The following is a 21,001-nucleotide window of genomic DNA, read 5'->3' as shown; positions in this document are numbered from 1 at the left end:
TGTGTCATTTTTCCTTAATTACCTCTATCCACCTTCCGGGTTTCCGCAGAACTATTACGTCAAGTTTATCTATTATACAGTTTACCTATTTACCGATATAACTTGTGTATATTCTGTATGAGCATTGACTAGATTAGAGAGGGCGATGTACCATTTGGGCAACTAATTTCTTAGTGCTAAGCATAGAGATTTCTATTTAATTTTATACTAAAATAGAGTTTCTAAATAAATACTATGAAACTCTATGAAAATTGGGGCTACGTCCATGGCCCCGGCAGCAGCATCGCCAGCATCGTGTCGATCATCATCATCTTCTTCAGAGCAGGCAGGCAGATATATGCACGCCATGTGACATCTACTACGTCGTCTTTTACGGTATTTGCTATCGCCTTTCAACAGCACCTCGAGCTTTTGATGCTCGCGGTTTTAGCTCGGTTGAAGCACATGTGGTGAGTAATAATGCCCGTTGCCGACAACTCGAACCAGCCCAGTTGGGCTGACCGGGTCGAGCAGGGCGAAGACGTTCCGCTGCCGTCCCTACCTGCGCAAGTCGAAGCCTCGGACGGGGAAGAGAAGGTCACTACCGAGTTCCGCGAAGATGAGGAAGGCAGGAGGGTTAAGGTGCTGCGGCACTACAAAATTGAAAGAAGGCAAGTTTCCAAGTCTGTGGCACGAAGAAAACTTTGGAAGAAGTTTGGTGCTGCGAAGAATGACCCGCCGGGCCCCAACGCGGCCACTACGGTGGTGGGCGAAGAAATCCAGATGCAGTTTGTGAGTGCCCAGGAGGAAGAGACTAGCCCCGAGGAGGACATGCTGGCCAAGTTACGCAGCCAGAAGACCAAGATGGTCAAATGCCGAATCTGCAAGGAAGACCACTGGACTACGCAGTGCCCCTTTAAGGATAAGGTTGCCCTGCCCGAACACCTCAAGGAGGAGGCCAAGCCTGTTGCAGCCGCCGAGGTTGACGAGAAGGTGAAGTCCGGCAAATACATCCCGCCGAGCATGCGAGAGGGTGCTAACCGTCGCGGAGAGTCGATGGCGCAGTCGCGCACCAGGGACGAGGCCGCCACTATCCGAGTAACCAACCTGTCTGAAGACGTGCGTGACTCTGACTTGCAGGAGTTGTTCCGGCCCTTCGGGCAGATTGCCAGGATCTATCTGGCTAAGGACAAGGTGACTGGACAGTCCAAGGGATTCGCATTTATCAACTTTGCACATCGCGAAGACGCTGCCCGAGCCATTGCCAATGTCAACGGCTTTGGTTATGACAACCTGATCCTCTCCGTGGAATGGGCGAAGCCATCTGGAACTGCTTGAAGACACCAGCAGTAAACGATGAACTCTCCAGGGACTATTAGTTAAAGGAATTAAAAGGTCATGTGACTGTTTGACTTGTGTTCAAGCTTAAGAGGGCCATTAGCATTCTATGCTGATTCAGTTTTGGCTCGTATTCAACTCTGCCAGTTATAGATTGACCAATACCCTCGTGCATATATATGAGTCGCACACAGCCAGATGGACCATGAGGCATTGATGTAGAACATAGGTAAAGGGAACAAGTTTTTGGTTCCTGATTATAGGTAATGAAAACAAGATTCAATGGCTCATTCATCATCATCATCAGCCTGTTTTATGTCCACTGCAAGACGAAGGCCTCTCCCTGCGACCTCCAATTACCCCTCCATGTCCTGCGCCAACCGATTCCAACTAGCGCCCGCGAATTTCCTAATTTCATCGCTCCACCTAGTATTCTGTCGTCCTCGATTGCATTTTCCTTCTCTTGGTACCCATTCTGTAACGCTATTAGTCCAATGGTTATCTAACTGGCGTGAGGGGCTCATTATAAAAGCAAGGCAAAGAGAAAGTTGACATGCCAGTTTGTGCATGGGGACCATCTTTCCCTTTCATAAATCTCCATCTGCCTTGTGAATATCTTTAGCACATATTCGGTTAATAAGTGTATACTTGTCAATTGCCATCTGCTATAGCATCGATCCTCTCTGGAAAATTTGGAGAAATGCTTGCATGCCATATATGGAACACCACCATTGATTCTTTACCTTGAAACATCTTGTGAAACGTTTATAAACGCCTAGCCAAACAATCGCCACAAAGAAAACTTAGCTATGAATGTGCAACCTTTTCATAGTTTCCAGTTAAGATTTCCTTTTGACCATTTGTTTCCATGTGTGTAAATTTCAAACTACAAATGTTCTAGAATAATTGTGCCCCTTTCTATGTTACACCTCGTTTTGTACTACAAAGCAGTGTTTGTTTCTTCTGAACAAGGGCAGTGTTGCTGGAGACATCTGGTTAATGTCTTTAAGAGGAAGCTTTAGCTCGAGTGCTCCTATCTAAATACATGTAAAAGGAGAATTTATTTTTCTCGGCAACCACTGCATCAAATTTGACGAGGTTTGTTGCATTTAAAAGAAAAACAAAATCTAGTGACTGTTTGTTTAGAATTTTTGAGTTAGGTCGTCAATTTTTTTATTAGAAATTGGCAAAAATAGAAAATTTTCAAAAAACGAAACTATCAAGTTTACAACTCTGTAACTCAACTAAAAATGGTAATACAATTCTGTGAATTGACATACTGAATTTGTCCGCTTTGAATGATCTAATTGATTCCGTTTACAGAACCGCGATATCAGTTCTTGATGCAGAGCTATGAATTTGTAAACTCCGTGCTTCTATTTTTTTCAACTGGTGAAATATTTGAAAATCGTTTTAAGAAAATTCAAACCTTAATTAGAAATTCCGCTTCCAACAGTCACTAGAATTTAACTTTCTCTTTCAAATGCAACAAATTTCATTAAAATCGGTCCAGGGGCTATTTCATAAAAACGTTTTTGCGTTTTACATGTATTTGAATAGGCCGCGTCGGATTTGGGCCCGAGCTAAAGCTTCCTCTTAATCTTTCTCTTGATCCCAATACTTTGGTGTTCTTTTCTTCTTTTTGAGTATTGGTTCCCTTTTAGTTTCATGCCATTTATATTTCACAGAAGTGAAAATACCTTTATTCAAAATGTATCTGCAAAAATATCGAAGTACTTGTGATTTAACCTGTGCCAAAAATTTTAATGTGTAAGGTGTATTAATACAGGAAGCTTAGACGTCTGGGTGTTTTTATCTTGGTATATCAGTACGGCATCATGTAGCAGTTCACTTCTTTCATTATTTTTCATAATGTTTTACATCCAGCATGAATTTCGAGCGACTGGGTGGATGCTTTCCAAGTATGCTAGGCATGAAATAGCTTGTTCTCATATTTGGCATTACTGTAGGAACTTCTTGCATGGAGTCCACATTCTGTAAACATGACAAAACTTCTTGAGTAATTGAAAATTCTTAATCCTCTGCAGCAGTACACGTTTCCTGATCCTGAAGATGCAAAACTGGGGAGACTAAACTTACAATAAACCAAATTGGCACCTGAAAAGGATATTTGTAGCCATGCTTGCATGCTTGCGAGATTTCGCTACAAATTGCTTACAACTTTGTGCTATTGCAGGCATCGGCCTTTGTTTATGCACACATCGAATTCATCAGTTTCATGTGCATTGCGTGCATACCAGTATGTTACATCGCAAAGGGCTATGCATTTGTCACTCGAGGCAATGCTCAAAGTCGACCCTTCATGGATAGCGTTCCATATATATTCATGGTCAGTGAGAAGCGTGAAAACACCATTGCAAACATGCCTCCATGATTGCAAATAACGTCGGCGCGCATTCTGCGGATAAGACGGAGCGTCGGCAAGCCACAGAAAACCTCGTTACATGCGTCGTTACAATGAGGCGTCGCCACCATAGAGTTTCTCACTGTAACACGTTGCCACACTGGCGTCGCGCTGGACGTACTACTGTACTAAACTACGTCACGTAACTGGGAAATTATCTTTGAAAGCGATATAGCCACACAACCAATACAGTTGATTCTTTATTCTATATGATAGAGCGCTAGTTCTTGATGTTGTACGTTTCTACTGTAGACGTTCGTTGTCAAGTTTACTAGGTATTTTTATTTTTTACTCAGTGCTCTGGAAACATCGATGGTCATATGCGCTCCTGCGAAAATTTCTGCCTCCCAATAAAAATGTATCAATTTGCTTACGTTTTCAACCTACAGCACAGTCACATAACGACTCAATCCAATGAGTGAGGCGTTTGTGAGGACGACTACGTCCCTTGCCGATAACGGCGGGATTTGTCACAGAAACGGTTCCGGCATCGGCCGCATGTGACGCTAACGTTACCCTACTTCAGGCTGTAGTGGTGGGTCTCTTCCCTCCACGCGCTATCAGCTTATTGTTAACGTATGTTTATTTGTCCACTATTATGCGTTATTATGCTTCATAGAGTTTCTAAGTAAATACCCTAGAGGGAAATGTGGCGCTAGTGTCTACGGGGGTTCTCATGAGCGTTGCCTCAACCTACATGGGAATGATGGGAAGTATAGGCTTCGGATTGACTAACGTCTTTAGACTAGTGGCGTTTGTTTGTGGCGCAGTAAATAAAACTATACTCAAGTATTATCGGTAAAATCTAATTTTATTTCTGCACTATGGTATATAATGTACAATACGCTACATAAACTTTGTATGACTTTGAGATGGAAGCATGGTTAGAGTGTTTAAGAGAGTGGGTCCAACGGCGTGCGTCTATTTGTCGTACAAAAATCCCTCACGTGATCTGATCCTAGGTGCCTAGGGACAGCATCATTTAGGGATTTTTGAGAAGGCGCGATGCTGGCGCCGAGCGACGCCGTGTCGTGTTCGTCCTCGGCGTGATCGTTCTTTGGACCGCGCATTGTTCAACATTGCTCATGTGATCGTGCGTGCGTTGCTTGTGTGGTTGGTTGTAGGTTCTGTGTTACTTGGCGGAAAGCCGTGAGATGTGGCGGTGCGGCAGTGCGGCTTTGGCCTCGGTGAGCTCTGGAACTACAGAATCTGCGTTGTGTGACCCGTGCTTTCTAGAGAACCCGGCGGTGGTGACGATTGAAATATCGAAGTGGCCTAGCGCCTCGGCAGCGAAGTTCAGCGAACCACGATGTGGCGTCGCCGTGTCCGACTTTGCTTAACGGAGATCGAGGAATGTGCTGCTCGCTGCAAGTCATGTAAATGCAACTGCGTCGACAGCCCACTGTTCAGCGCTGAATGTGTTTGGTGTGCTGTGCTTGAAACGAGTGGTGCAGCCGTGCAGTGGGGGTGGCTGAGGAGCAGAGTGGCTTAAGGGCTCCGTTTGCGCGTTCACAGACATGTGCTTCCGTCTTGGTCTCATTAGCAGCTGTCGCGGGACTGCGGTGTGCTAGCTCCTTGCCTAGTATCAAGTTTACGACGCTAACACACAGCATGTTCACGTTTTTCCGCGCTATATGTCATTTGCATGACGGCCGAGTTGAAAACGAGACATGTAGTGTTTGTGTGTTGTAAATTACTTTCTATTGTGGAAGTTCTGGGAGTCTTATTACGCAAGGAGTGCGAACGTAAACATAAACACATGTGTGTCTGAAATTTTGAGTCACCCATAATACCTTTTACGACTGATAACTGGCCTACACGGCCTGTGTGAATCAGCTACCGTATGTTGCGACGCTCTTTCGTGTGGTAGAATGATGCATGGTGCGCGTTTATTTCTGTACTGTTGTAAAAACCATTTGTTTATTCACTCAATACAAATGTACAGCTTATTCGCCGCAGTACATTTTAGTTACGCGGTGAAGCATACTAAAAGTGGCAGGGGGCCGCTATCAGCCAGCATAGTATGTCCACTTAGGCGATCTGAGAGCCGGCGGGTGCGCGAGTGTATAATTAAAGAACTCTTCTTATGTCCAGTGACAGTGGAGATCATTAACTGTAGCACCAAAGTAGTGGACTACTACCAGAACAAAGGCATGTAGTATGCCCATCTCAATTCTTGTGCTTATGCCAGACTGCTTTTTTTTACAGCAATAGCTGCTATGGGCTAACTACCCTGGTTGTTCTGATGTCTACTGGTGTTGTCACTGGAATTCCCAAATTTCTTGCTAGAATATTGCAAATAAAGTTCTCATTGTGCTGCGAGGATTCAAACATATGATCAAAAGAGTAGCAGTCCACAATTCTACATTTCAGCCACTCTGCTGAAGGTTCAGTCGCGGTGAATACTGATCCCGGAGAGCGGGATCTAGCCAACAGGTGCCATGATTGGCTAACACCTGCTCAATGTCTGCGTACTGTATATAGAGCTGGCATCCACACCTTCAAGTTCTTACACATCACCTTCCCACTTGTGAAGGCAGTTCTATGTTAAATTTTCTTCTTACATGTGATGACAATGATTCGGTGCACCTGCTTCATTAATCATCTTCTAGTACTTGGCTTCTCAGATTTACTGGATGGAGCTGTGGGTGTCTTGTTTTCCTCAAGCAAAGCACAAGACCTAGCAATGGCTAGCCCAAATATAGATTTGAGAAAACCAAAACGAATTCAGCAGTAAGAAGCTAAAGGGTTGTTTTGGTGTAGATCAGTGGCTAAGTCCAGATATGAAAGAGGAGGAAGAAAAGCAGTCTTTCCACGTTAACACTGTGAGGCACAACTCCCACAAATAAATACGACTCTTACTTATTTTACTTTTTTAAGGAGATTACCGACTTGCATTGGCAAGTGTTCACTTCAACAAACACTGCATGAAGTAAGCCTCCTGCGCATATTTCACCAGCTACTGCATCATTGTTTCCCATTATGAGTGAAACTGCAATGTTCTTTATGCTACAAGTTGCCCAATTTTGTGTTTTGCAGTAAAATGTTAGCAGTGCTATTACGGCACTTAAAACTCATGAATTGTAGTAGAGAGAAAAAAAAGTAAGAAAGCAGTGACTTTTTGTGCGTAGACTATGCATACACCTGGTGCTCTTATGGTCATTTTTTTCCTATCCGCTAAACCATTCTAAACAAGAAAAGTTTATACACAATTAGTTTATACACAGACCACAACTAAACCACAGGTATCGTTGGTAAGCAAAGTATACTTGCTCGGTGACATTTTCTGCAGCCCTGCTATTGGGCTTTCCTTCCTTCCTTTTCAGCTGTGCAGGTTCATTAAGTGACAAGACAGTTTGACAATTTTAATAATTGAGACAGCAAAACGCTTCTTGGTTTCAGACTCTGCACATTGCATTTTAAGGCGCGTTTTCTGTGTTTGTTGCTTTTTCATTATGGGTAGGGCATGTCAACATTTTTTACACCATGTCAAGTATGTGGTGCTTGGATGGAGTCTTGCCCTTTCATTCTGTACAATACGATGTCGGTTCTTTGTGTCCAAGGCCATTTCACAGCGCGATTGTAGCATTCTGCTAAGTTTTGCCTCTGTCACCCAAGCTTGAAAGATTGCTACCCACTGCTAGTGGCATGATACATGTGACATTTCTTTTTCAATAAAAGGAAGTCTCACTTATCCTGTGCACTGGTTGTCTTTTGTCTCTTTGAATTGCAATTTCTTGCCTATATTTGCTCTTTTGTTGCATTTCACATTAGGAATGGCTATCATAATTGACATTTAACCATATTGCACACAATGCGGATGATATGTAATAGCAATATATGGCCACCATAAATATAATAGAAGTTAATAATTCAAGAATAGTGCCGTTGCATGGTGGTGCAGCCATGAATTGTGGCTATAAGGTACCAGCGCTGTAGGTAGCAGTGCTTGTGCAGAATATAGTTCAACTCTACTACTTTCAAACATCATTGTTTTTACCTGCATTTGCATAGCTCCAGTTTCTGTGAACAACACACATCTGGTGGAAGAGTGGCTTGCACCTGCAGTTGGGTCCAATGAATAGCCAAATTTCTGCCCATTTTCATGTTATTAGCATATTAGTAAAGGCAGTCGTTTTTATAGTAGCCTGTTTGCCCAGTGTAGAAGCCGCTGCAGGGTGTCAGGATCTCTTACACATCTTCAGCTTTGCAGGGGACACAGCATCTGGCACATAGTTTGTCACAGGCCATGTATTCGGGGCAAGTTGAGTTTACTCACTAGCAAAGGAAGAACCAAGCTTGTTGGATATGAAGTAAACCACCTGTACACTCAGTGGCCTTCATCTCGTGTGACACGTCGTTATAGCGACCCTTGTTTTAAGCACTTCTTGTCCAGCAGCGGTCGTTTGCTTTTGAAACACTCAGGATAGCTTTCAGCAAGCTGGACAGGAATAACACTGAAAAACCAGCAGATGCTAATTCTCGCACTTATCATGCGAAGCTTCGTACAGTATGATGAGGGCGTAAATAAATGAGGGTGTTCCTCAAGGCCTTGTAGCACATGTCACGAGTTTGGAGCAACATGATGTATAGCACTTTTTTGATTGCATGCTATAGGTTTAGCAGGTGTGGCCATGGTTGAAGTGCAGTGCAAGGTCAAGAAAACATATCTATGAGCAGCACCCTGGTAAAGGAGACTCTGGGAAAACTAGTGGGAAGCCTGTTGAACATCTGGTTGACCCACTTGCTGGCTCCATCAGGCAAAGTATGATAAAGAGAAGGAAGTCATCAACACATCAGAAGGTTTTTACATATAAACACTGTGCTAAGGTCATAACATGCCAACAAGTCTTAGTGCGCAGGCTATGCACAACCAACTACATATGCCTTCTGTTCGGACATTGCTCATTGTAACTAACAAGGATGGAGTGGACAAAAAAGAACAGCAGCTCCATTAATTTGGTTTCACTGGTATCAACAGTGTTTTGTAAGTGTACATTGCTATACTCCCCAATGCCTTCTTGGGTGACATCAGCAAGGACCAGCTTGAGGCAAGGGGTAATAGACGTCCTTACAAGCCAAAAATGCATGCATGCATGGAAAGCACACTGTGTCCAAAAAGCAGGCACTTCACAGGGGCACTGGAGAAGGAACAGGTTATTAACAGTGGGCAAAGACAAGCTACTAAACACCCAACACTGTTGCCATGTAACGACCTCTGAAACAATCCCTCCTAATGAGGAAATCATCTTTGTGTATCCATAAAGAGGGCAGATAGGCAAAGCCCCTTCAGTAATGCTGCCAGCTTCAAAAGCCCATTTTGCACATCTTGAATGCTTCCTTCTTAAGACTTTGCTGGGTGCAAGCATTCTACTGTCCAAAAGCTCTCATTGAGAGCACTGTTGGTTTGGTGGCAATAAAGTTCAGAAGCAATTGCAACAAACCTCCCGTCCTAGTTGGCCTGGATGCACACCGTGCTTATGAAGCAGCACCATGAGGCAAGCAAGGTGAACTGATGCCTCCAAGCCCTTGTTCGTTTATCACACTGTTCTGTTAGTAACAACCACGAGACTTGAAACCAACAAGCTCAAGTTCTCCACTCGCATGGTTACTGTGGAGGATCCATAAAAAGCACAAAAACAGAAAACTCAAGGGAAAGGATAAAGCACCATTTAACACTTAGTATTGCTACAGCCCACCCACTTCTTTTATTTTGTCTGGTCGTGCTACATCTTTTTACTATAGATAGGCATGAACCTAGGTGATGTTCCCAATCAGTGCCCAATTTTTATATACACTATGTGCTGGTTCAAAGAGGTTTGAAACACTGCAATGGAAGCTTCAAGTAGAAAAGGTGCCAGGAAGAAAAAAAGAAAGCTGTGCTGCAACCATCTCGGCGACATCTTGTCCCTTTAATAAAAATTGTGCTTCCATATTAACTTGAGCACTCCAGTTTAGAGTAAAGTACCAGTGCACTTATGAACAATGAATCAATTCTCAAAGAGCATGTGCAGTCCAGCCAAAAGTAGGGGCAAGAATCCGCATTGTGCTCCTGCATTGAAGGTGAATAACACGTACCATAATGGCGAATGTGCTTTAGTAAGCTTCCCTGCAATATGAATTTGTAATGTACAAAGAATTGTCAATGAAGCTTACCACGAGCACAGATGCACTTGCAAATTATATCACAATTGAAGATAATGAGCAAACCTATGTGCCCTTTCCACTCTTAGTATGCTTTACTGCACGATGCTTATTTACACCCCTGTATTGCGGTGTAGCAAGCTACAAAAGAAACTTTGCATAATTAGGCTTTTTAGGATTCTTTCTCTCAATACACTAATATTTCGCGGTGAAGCCTAAGCAATGTACTGCGGTGAAGCATACTAAAAGTGAAAAGGGGCAAGAGTTCTTTAATCATACACTCGCGAACCATCCGCCTCTCAGGTCGCCTAAGTGGACATACTATGCTGGCTGATAGCGGCCCCCTCCCACTTTTAGTATGCTTCACCGCGTAACTAAAATGTACTGCGGCGAAGAAGCCGTACATTTGTATTGAGTGAATAGATAAATGGTTTTTACAACAGTACAGAAATAAACGCGCACCATGCATCATTCTACCACACGAAAGAGCGTCGCAACATACGGTAGCTGATTCACACAGGCCGTGTAGCCCACTTATCAGTCGTAAAGGGTATTATGGTTAATTCAAAATTTCAGACACACGTGTTCATGTTTACGTTCGCACTCCTTGTGTAATAAGACTCCCAGAACTTCCACAATAGAAAGTAATTTACAACACACAAATGCAAATAACACAGACATATGTCTCGTTTTCAACTCGGCCGTCATGCAAATGACATATAGTGCGGAAAAACGTGAACATGCTGTGTGTTAGCGTCGTAAACCTTATACAAGGCAAGGAGCTAGCACACCACAGTCCCGCGACAGCCGCTAATGAGACCAAGACGGAAGCACATGTCTGTGAACGCGCAAACGGAGCCCTTAAGCCACTCTGCTCCTCAGCCACCCCCACTGCACGGCTGCACCACTTGTTTCAAGCACAGCACACCAAACACACATTGGTAACACTGAACTTAGTGTCACACATTACTTCCCCCCTCTCCTTTGGCTTCTGGATTGGATTGGCGCGGCTCGCTACGTGCTTACGCGCGCTTTTCTGAGCGCAGATTGATGTGCGCCTGGTTTCTGCACTAGGCTTTTATACAGTCGCTTTTTCGAGCGCAGATTGGTGTGCGTCTGGTTTGTGCACTGCGCTTTTATACGATCGCTTGTCGCTGCTTTCCTTTTCTCTGGCTTGATTCGGTGCGGCTAGGTGCAGGCGCGCATATTTGGTGTGCGCCTGCTTTCTCGCGCTGGTCTTTGAACACATCGCTCGCTGCTCGCGCTTATATATAAGAAAACGCTGCGCCGCTGGCGTACCGTGTACGTAAGCGCGCAGCAATGCCGGGAAACATTCATACAAAAGCAAAGGGTCAGAACACTGCGCTTTGTTTTTCATTACTTTCTCATGTACCTTCACACTGGGTAGCGCCGAGCGATCGCTTCTAACAAACGCAGAAATGAGTCTTTGCAGCGCGCGTGGCCATTAATTGACTACCCAACACAGCCATGTGAGGTGCGACTCCAGGCGGAGAGGAGGTGGCGCTTCACTTTCTGCATGCCAATAATTTTCCATTTTTTGCGTGTGAACGCCCGTGATCGGGTCCACTTCATGCCCAATTTCATGCTGTCTGGTTTAGTTTCCCATTGCAGATTGAGGCTCACTCCGTTAGCATCCGCTAAGTTCGGGATGCCGTTGTATGCGGCCCATTCATCACTGTGGATGGTGGCCCCCGGTTCAACGTTGGCTGCAATAATGGGGCCTAGCGTCGCCGCGTCTCGTCTGTCGACCTTGAATAGTCGGAACTGCCCGGTGGTTACGCAGGTCATGCCGAATACCCATGGTCCAAGGTCTGCAATGCCGCCGTGATTCTGCCGGCTCGGCGGAACCTTGTCGCCCTTCATCAGGCGGCCTCGATTGTGTTTTCGCTTGCCGCGAAGGAGGCACATCAATTTGCACAATCCTTCGGGGCCACCGAGTGGGTGTCACGCCAGCAGCTCGTCCCGCACGACCTCAAGAGCTATCACGGGCGTTCACACGCAAAAACTAGCAAGTTAATAAACTGAAGCGCCACCTCCTCTCCGCCGGCTGCAGGGTAACGGCACCGCTGCTGGAGTCGTACCTCACATGGCTGTGGTGGGAGTCAATTAATGGCCACACGCGCTGCAAAGACTCATTTCTGCGTTTGTTAGAAGCGACCGCTCGGTGCTACCCAGTGGTAAGGTACATGACAAAGTAATTGAAAACAAGGCGCAGTTTTCTGGCGCGCTTACATACACGGTACGCCCGCGGCGCAGCACTTCCTTATATATAAGCGTTAGCAGCGAGCGATGTGTTCGAAGACCAGCGCAAAAAAAAAAGCAGGCGCACACCAAGTATGCGCGCCTGCACCAAGCCGCACCGAATCAAGCCAGAGAAAAGGAAAACAGCGACAAGCGATCGTATAAAAGCGCAGTGCACAAACCAGACGCACACCAATCTGCGCTCGAAAAAGCGACTGTATAAAAGCCTAGTGCAAAAATCAGGCGCACATCAATCTGCGCTCAGAAAAGCGCGCGTAAGCACGTAGTGAGCCGCGCCAATCCAATCCAGAAGCCAAAGGAGAGGGGGGAAGTAATGTGTGACACTAAGTTCAGTGTTACCCACACATTCAGCGCTGAACAGTGAGCTGTCGACGCAGTTGCATTTACATGACTTGCAGCGAGCAGCACATTCCTCGATGTCCGTTAAGCAAAGTCGGACACGGCGACGCCGCATCGTGGTTCGCTGAACTTCGCTGCCGAGGCGCTAGGCCACTTCGATATTTCAATCGTCACCACCGCCGGGTTCTCTAGAAAGCACGGGTCACACAACGCAGATTCTTTACTGCCAGTACTGCCAGAGTTCACCGAGGCCAAAGCCGCACTGCCGCACCACCACTACTCACGTCTTTCCGCCAAGTAACACAGAACCTACAACCAACACACAAGCAACGCACTACAATCACATGAGCAACGTTGAACAACGCGCGGTCCAGAGAACGATCAGGCCGAGGACGAACACGCCACGGCGTCGCTCGGCGCCAGCATCGCGCCTTCTCAAAAATCCCTAAACAATGCTGTCCCTAGGCATCTAGGATCAGGTCACGTGAGGGATTTTTGTACGACAATTAGACGCACGCGGTCCAACGAGGGCTCTGCGCTGAGGCATTTTTTATTGAAAATCCAGAGGGCGCCACCAACGCCTTCTTCTGGAGGCCACGCCCCCGGCGCGGCGGAGGCCGAGGCGGCGCCGGTCGGAGTAACGTTGGGTCGGAGAGTGTGCCCCCCCCCTCCCCCCCCAAAAAAAAGCACGGCCAGGCACGGCCGCGGTCGAGCGCCAGTTGCGTTCGAGGATGACCGTGCCTGGATTAGCCGGAGCCACGAAGTCAGATGGATCGCGTTTTCAGTCTGCTTTCCTCTTTAAACCTTATGTGCGTGTTTCACTGTGTCAAGAGATAACGAAATGCAGAGCTCATATTCCGAAGGAACGGGGATCATGTGCAGTGGATGAGGTACAGGAATTAAAATGAACTGTGTGGCATAATTAGGGGTGAAATAAAAATTGGTAAACCTTTGTTTTCTTCCTTCTTCAGGCCGATATATTGTAAGCTAACAAGATTTCCCCGATTCCCTAATAACGGCACCAATTTGACATTTAGGGAGAATGTGGGTCACGTACATTATTCGTTACGTGCAGCACTTCTTTTTTTTTTTTTTGCGTCTGTAGGTTGACTGTGTGTTTGGAAAATATTTACGCAATAGCCATTTTTTCCGTATTTCTATGCCACCTGCGCCCGAGACGCACTTGCTTTTCGAGGTCCCCTCGGTAAATAATGCAAAACACATTGTTTATACTAGATTGAAATATCAAATGCGGTAAAAATAGGGGAACATTATGGCGGGTACGCATATGAAATTAGATGTGTCTCGGTGACGTGCGGCCTTAGCTAAATATTGCATAATCAAGGGCTTCAAGGCGTGTTCGAGAAGGCCACGTTTCAAAGGGTCAATCATACGGGCGATGTTTCAATTAAACTATCTGGTTTAAATGCAGGCAACTGATATTACTAATGCAACAGCTTGAAAGTAGCCGCTCTGATGAAAGCTGGGCTGTTTTTATGCAAGGTCGAGTAAGTTTGCTATTCCTTTTTTATTTCTGATCTTGTAGAGTAAGTCTGTTTTTCTTTTTGCATTTTTTTTTCTCTTCTTATTACGCGTCCTGCAACGCGCTCATTCTCGCCAGCAATCGTGCCACGCGGTGAGCATGATTTTTTCGCCAGCTAATACGGTTAATTATATATACAATTATTATATCAAAATATGCAGTTATCACTATTATAATTATTGACATGATTTTGGTATAAGAGGTTCTATAATAAGCCATGCAATTCGACCATTTCCTGGAAACACGAAAACGTTCTCACAGATTCAGCAGAAAGAGACAATGACAAAAGCGCTGAAATCTAAGACGAGGTATGATACTTTATTTACAAGTTCTGCTATTTACAAGGATGCACTAAAAACAATATTAAACTCTTTGAAAATTTAAAGCCTTCAGATAGCTTCGAAATCGTCCTTTAAAAATGTGCCGGGCATAAAACAAACTATAAGGCGAGAGTAGATTGATCTATATACGATCCGTCTATCGTGAAACAATAAAATCTGAAAGAAAGAACATGAACAGACGAGCATATTCCTCATGAGGAAAATCATTTGTCGAGTGGCCACGTCTTCGCGAGACACTGTACTTACAGATGCTTTATACACTGACGCACTGGAACCAGACTAAACAAATCTAACAGAACGCATAGGCGCATGTGCGGAAGCATGAGCCTCTATTTAATCCTGCTTAGCTTTAGGTGCTTCGCCCTCTCTCTCCTTGATGTGTTTTCACTGTTGATTCCCTTAACTAAAAAGTGAAGGCGAGTGAGCACGTAGAAAGAAACAAGCTTAATGCTTACTTCTTCTTTGTGGTCTGGACAGCCGACAGCATTCGAGTTCAGAAAACTTGTTTTTACCAGAGAGAGGATATCGGAGATGCTCTCTGTGTGCAGCTCTGAAAGGCTGAAACATTAGTAAACAAGTTTTCAAGGGCGGCAATGAACTTGTAGAGCTCCCGAGAGGGGTATAGAAGTCCACCCCAGTCGCACTCTTCTGTAAATTGTGAGGGTAGCCGCTCAGCTGTGGCGACAGATTTCTCAAAGAGAAGTACATCTTTGCATTCCGAGCATGCTAGCTTTAAGACACACTTCCTCGCCACATACCCTGCAGTGTAATAAATTAGCCTCAAGTCGCTTTTCTCCACAATCACACCAGCGTGCTCCACAGGTTCAGCTGGCATTGCGGCAATCGAGCTTTCAACCTCATCTAGCTTACCCTGGGAAAGAAGTGCGTCGATCCTCTTGGTCATTGAATCAGAACCTTGTTTGTCATGGACGGTCACAAGAGCGCTTAATATGTCAGGATTTGCATTGCAACTATCGACACTGCGGGCCAAGTTATAGAAGGACAGACAATTGACCGTGATTAGGAACTCATCTGGAGAAGGGTGGACGTTGCAGCCACTTGACTGGCGAACGATGCCGAACAAGTGCTCTACTGGATCGGTGCTAAGCCGTGAAGTCATTAAATATTTGAACCCAAGGCTCTGTGTGAGGTACTTCAACAATGAAAGGGTACTGGCTATCGTGACCCTTAAACCTGTTGCAGTGGATTCACTTAGAAAGTGCCGCTTGTTGGGATCACATGCTTCCCACGTACTTGTCGAGGTAGTCCAGAAATTCAGTCAAAAATGCAGCATCAGAGGAAGCTGGCCTGAGTGCTTCGAGGCGATATCTTGATGTCATCACGGTGATCAGTCTGTTGATCTTCCTGGTTAAGAAATTGAAGGAATGCACGTCAGAACTGTGCTCATGTGTTTTTTTTTAATTGCGTTATGTAAATGAAGTATGAATGGTCACTCACGCGAAAAACTCTTGCGTTGCTTCAATTCTGCCGCATCTTTTCTCAATTTCTTCCTTGTAAAAGGCCAGGCCCCTCAGGATATGCGATCCGAAAAGTTGGAAGGCGTACGTAACTCGCATCTTCTCAAACGAGTTTGGATCCAGGTGTGTCTCAGTCAACTTGGGCATTACTTTAAGTGTCCGTATGCTGCAGTCCCGTAGATATGCTTCCCGAACTGGCCGCACGGATACCTAGAAATATAAAATACGAACAATGCAATTATTTCATGAGTACAACCTTTTCTTTCGTCTGTGTGAAACGGGAGTCACGAACGTACCATTCCCTTTGGTGTTGTAAAGCCATTCTTGAGTAACCCGTTTCGCAGGCATTTAAGCAGATGGGGAAAATCGGAGATGAAGTGCAGTTTCCTCTTTTCGTTGACAGGGTGCTGTATAGCACATTTTATTTCTTTAGAAGACGCGGAAACTCCAGCTAGTCTCCACATCTTCCGGTTCCAAGAGGCCCCGTCACACGTGATGTGATCAACGAACAAGTCTGCCTGTTCAACTAGGATCACTGCTTCAAGCAGAATTTTCAGCAGCATATCTCCTTTAACATTTCCCTTGGTAGCAAAAACGCCAACAATCTGGCTCCATTTTCCTGCGAATGGAACAAACATAATGATCATCCCGTGGTCACACTGCTGGTACCGGTCCTCGGGCCTTGCGAATTCTCCGAGGTTAACAAAACCTTGAATTTGTCCAGAGGCCATCACACTGAAGTGCTCTGATAACTTCATTTCGTCTACCAACAATCCACCATGTTTCTCGAGGTCTGTCATGCTGCTGGCTTTTTTCTTTAGGATGTCCAATGCTTTGACATTAAAACCGAATGTCGACCGATATGACTTCATGTACCTTTTCAGAGTAGTCTTGCTGGGCATTACGAGGATCTCGTTCTTTCTGATGTGCTGATAAAGTCGAGGGCTTTTCAGTTTAATCAGGATACATTCAAGTACCCATTCCTGATTGTAGCACATGCCCTTCCGACTGGCTCTTTTTGAAGCTTGGAAGCATGCGCGAACACTGGGCTGCTGCTTTTTCGGTAACGATGAAATTCTTTCCTCCAGTAGTTCCTCCGCCACACTCGCATTCTTAGCCCTCATTTCTTTGAGACGACCTGCAATATCAAGTAGCCTTGCCGCCATTCGTTTGTTTTTCTGACTTAGGGACCGCACTTTTGTGGAGGCTTTGTTTCTTTGTTCGTTGCGTTTTACATAGCTTCTTCTCGTCAGTATGACCTTTCTCAGGTACTTGCATGACATGCACGCAGAACCTGGAAGTTAAAGAAAGACATTTAGAATCGCTTAACATGGGTGCATGGGCGCGTATATAGGTACTCATGCTCACTGGTACACATGCTCATATGTACTCATACTCACTGTCTAGAGGCAAGCCATGTTCTTTGGAAAAAGTTTTTTCTGAGAGAGTTGGTGCATGGCTGTGTTAGGAAGAGCTGCGTGTATGAAAGGACGAACACAGGATATGAACACACACACACACACACACACACACACACACACACACACACACACACACACACACACACACACACACATATATATATATATATATATATATATATATATATATATATATATATATATATATATATATATATATATATATATATACCACTTCGAAACCAATAACACCAGTTGATAACTGCGCCCTTTCCATCTACCTCGTTCCTTCCCTGTGTTCGTCCTCTTACACGCGCAACTGTCCCGAACATAGCCATGTACTGTTCGTGAATAGTCGCATTGAGGGTCATACGAATTCGTTTTTTGGCTAGATCTTGGCGACGATTAGCTAATTTCAAGATGTACGTGCAAGCAACACCTCAAACAACTTTTGTATATATTCACCTTCTTGATTTACTGCTCCTGTGCACTTGGTACTGAAGACAAGGTCATCTGAATGGGAGATTTGCTGCTAGAGTGTCTTCGTAAGGGCTACCTTTGTGAAATCGTTCGGTTTCCCTGCACCTCTACAAGGATGGAGGGAGTCTGCGGCGTACAGGACCTTCTTTGCATCATCAACATTGTCGCATATTGTTTCGGACACTTGTTTCTTCCGAACATATGTCCGACAAATGACCACACTTGGATCAGGCCCGTAATTCATGAGCACGGTCTTTTCAATGCTGACCACTTCAGTATCACGGCTGAGGGAGGCCAAAACATAAGCAATTCCATCGTAATTACAAAACTTGTGGATTGCCCAGTGCTCGGTTGGCGGGAGGACATCCCCGAGCTCAAATGCCTTGTCTTCGAGCTCGCGCAGCTTTCCATTTTCATATGACGTATCCAATGTACGTGACCGTAGTGACGGTTCAGCTCTTGGCTGGGGCGTTCTCTTTGGTGGTAGGCCTTCATCTATTGTTTGTGAGGCCGGTCTCTTTCGCGTGGCCTGTTTGTGTGGGGGCTGCTCGTTGTGACACTCTGAAAGAGACGGCAAGATTGTGGGTACGGCATCAGACCGCAGTGCAGGCTTTCCACGCTGCACAGATACTTCTTGGCCGTCAATGATATGCACATAATGTCTCAGTATGTACTCTGCCTCAAAGTGCCGCTCACAAATTGCGTCGGTAGCTTCCAAGGGCTGATCGGTGCGGTGAAGATTGCGCTCCCACACTCGGCGCCTTTCTTCATCTTTCGGGACGCTGAAGAGCGAGAGCTTGGCCTCACCTTTCAACTTACTGTATGCGGATTCACAACCCGCAACGCAACAGTAGTTCTCTCGCCGGGATGCACTAGGTGTGGTCATCCTCTCCTATTTCAAACACTCTGCCGAGTTACCAGACAAACCATAGACTTGCGCGCGGGCCGTCTGTACCGTCTGCGCGCGTGTACATCGTGCAGACGGCATTGGTTGACAGAAGCGACGAACCTCCAGTCATGGCAAAGCAGTAATTTTATTGTATTCTCTCTTTTTTTAACATACTAAGTACAAAAATCAATTATAGAGAAAATGCCGAAATAAACACAAGCACGACGGCGTGTTCAAGAGACGGCGGCACGTCGAGCAGACGACAACTGGGCGCCGCCGTAACCACCGTCGGTAGGCGTGGTTCCGCCGGGCCGCCGAGGCACCGGATTGGCCGGAACGTCAGAAGAAGGCGACTGCAGCGCCGCCGCAAATTTCAATGTTTTTTGCAATGCAAGGAGGCATTGGTTTTTTGCTTCACTCGCGCCGCTTGTCGGGGCCTCCATTGCATAGAGTTTCCTACAAAATTCTATGCTCCATTGGACCCACTCCCCTATTCTAGACGAGCACATCGAAATTGGATTTCACCGCTCTTTCTGCGCACGCGCGAGGAGCAGTGGTTGCGAGAGAGAAATGTGGGGACTTCAGGTGCTCAAAATTTCTCGTCATTTAGGTACTACGGGGAAGAAAACCGTTTGCTCCGTTTGTCCCTAGCCGAGCTTGCTGCAGAGAATCGACAGGATGCGTGACCGGCAAGGCGAAAAAGCCGCGTCCGAGGTGAGTTTGTTGCTATTTTGTTGCGACGGTAGCATATTAAATTTTGTAGTCGCAAGGGGATACGTTTGGAAGTGAGGTGTCTTCTCGGATGACTTTAGTGGCAAAGCATTACGTCGTGCCGATGCATTGTTCATTAGCGTCGTTGATCAAGGTCAGCATACCACACACTGCAGGGGAATTGCGGGAACGGAAACAGTTTATGAATTAACTGCCGTGCCGATGCATTAGTTCTTAATGTAACTGAGCATACAACACACTTGGAGATTCGTGGGAATAAAAATTTTGTACTCTGTATGTGTATGTGTGTACTTGCGTCGCCATGCAATCTGAGCCGTAGATCGTTGAATAATCCCGGCTGTTACGATGTCTAGCTCATATACGGGGCGCTCTGTGTGGACGAAACAAGGGCTCAGATCGCTACAACCGCATGCGAAATACTCTGAATGCCTGCCAGTACACTTGTTCGGCGTCTCCGTGCTTGTACTGCGGCAGGAGACGTGACGGCAAGTGGGCACGTATATCATAGTGGCCGCTTTCACTCTTGGTATACTTTGCCGCAATACAATGCGCATGCTTCATTGCTGGCTTCGAAGCTGGCTTTAGGCAAACGGTATTATGCAACGCTCGAGCCATGTTGTCCGTCACTGCGGATAGAAAACGCATACACGTTCAACCTATTTGAGCTGCATCATTTTTTCGATGTTTAACCCTCTGTACTAAATGAAGAGCATAACGTACGCCTGTGTGGGTGATTTAAAAGATTGATAAAAAGCCTGGTAACATGTGCAGTCAGTCAAAAAACACTATTTATGCAGGCGTCCACGCTCCTGTAAAAAAAATGCAATTCAGTGATGACCCTCTGCAGGTGGATCCGCACCTATATAAACACAGCCGGCTCATCAATCACAAAGTAGGAGCTGAAAAGAAATTTTTAATGCTCATTACACAGCAATTCATTTGTGGTCAGCCAGTGACAAACGCATTGCACGAAACAGTGAGACTTTGTTTAATCCGCAATGCTTATGTGGCGAACAGGAGAGCAATAACATTTCTAGCAGAAAATGCTTGCTCCTTGGCATCCGATCTCCTTATTCATTTGCTACTTTCTTCAAATTTTTCTTTTTATGTGATGCTCTTGCCTTCACACACTGTCAGACTTCTCCTTCATGCGTTTCCTTAATACTCCTTCTATCCGCTTCTTGCTCGACATACCGTGCATGCCTTCAGTCATGTCCAATTGATCGATGCAGTCTTGTCCTTTTGTCTCTCTCCTCCAGAACCTGCAACTTTCGACAACCACTCCCCAGCATTATTTTGCTTCTTTTTGTGATGGTGCCTGGCTATCTGTTGCTGATGCCACACATTCATTTTGCAATGGTTTATTCCACAAAATTCATGCAGAAGTGGAAACACAGATTACACTTCATTCTTCACCACAGCTTACTATGTCTGCATCAAAACTTGATATTACCTACACGTCTGCACTGTCTTTGTGTCTTCCTTTGCAGCTGTATGTCACTGCATGAGCAGAAAAAGATTTTGTTGCTTAATGTTCATGTGCTTAAGCAGGCAATGTAGTGTACTTGATTTTCACAATGCTTAACTCAATTGGTGGTATGCCTGCACT

The 21,001-nt window shown here is 45.4% G+C and overlaps 1 protein-coding gene across 1 annotated transcript; it reads left to right on the top strand.

Annotated features, from left to right (window-relative positions):
• Positions 1-302: 302 nt before the first annotated feature.
• LOC142571405 (eukaryotic translation initiation factor 3 subunit G-like) lies at positions 303-1,388 on the top strand. Its single transcript, XM_075679729.1, has one exon. The coding sequence runs from the start codon at positions 460-462 to the stop codon at positions 1,315-1,317; it is 858 nt and encodes a 285-aa protein (XP_075535844.1). The 5' UTR covers positions 303-459; the 3' UTR covers positions 1,318-1,388.
• The last annotated feature ends 19,613 nt before the right edge of the window (positions 1,389-21,001 follow it).

Source organism: Dermacentor variabilis, chromosome 2, assembly GCF_050947875.1.
Source record: "Dermacentor variabilis isolate Ectoservices chromosome 2, ASM5094787v1, whole genome shotgun sequence".
NCBI lineage: Eukaryota > Metazoa > Arthropoda > Arachnida > Ixodida > Ixodidae > Dermacentor > Dermacentor variabilis.
This window is presented reverse-complemented; position numbering and strand designations above follow the sequence as displayed.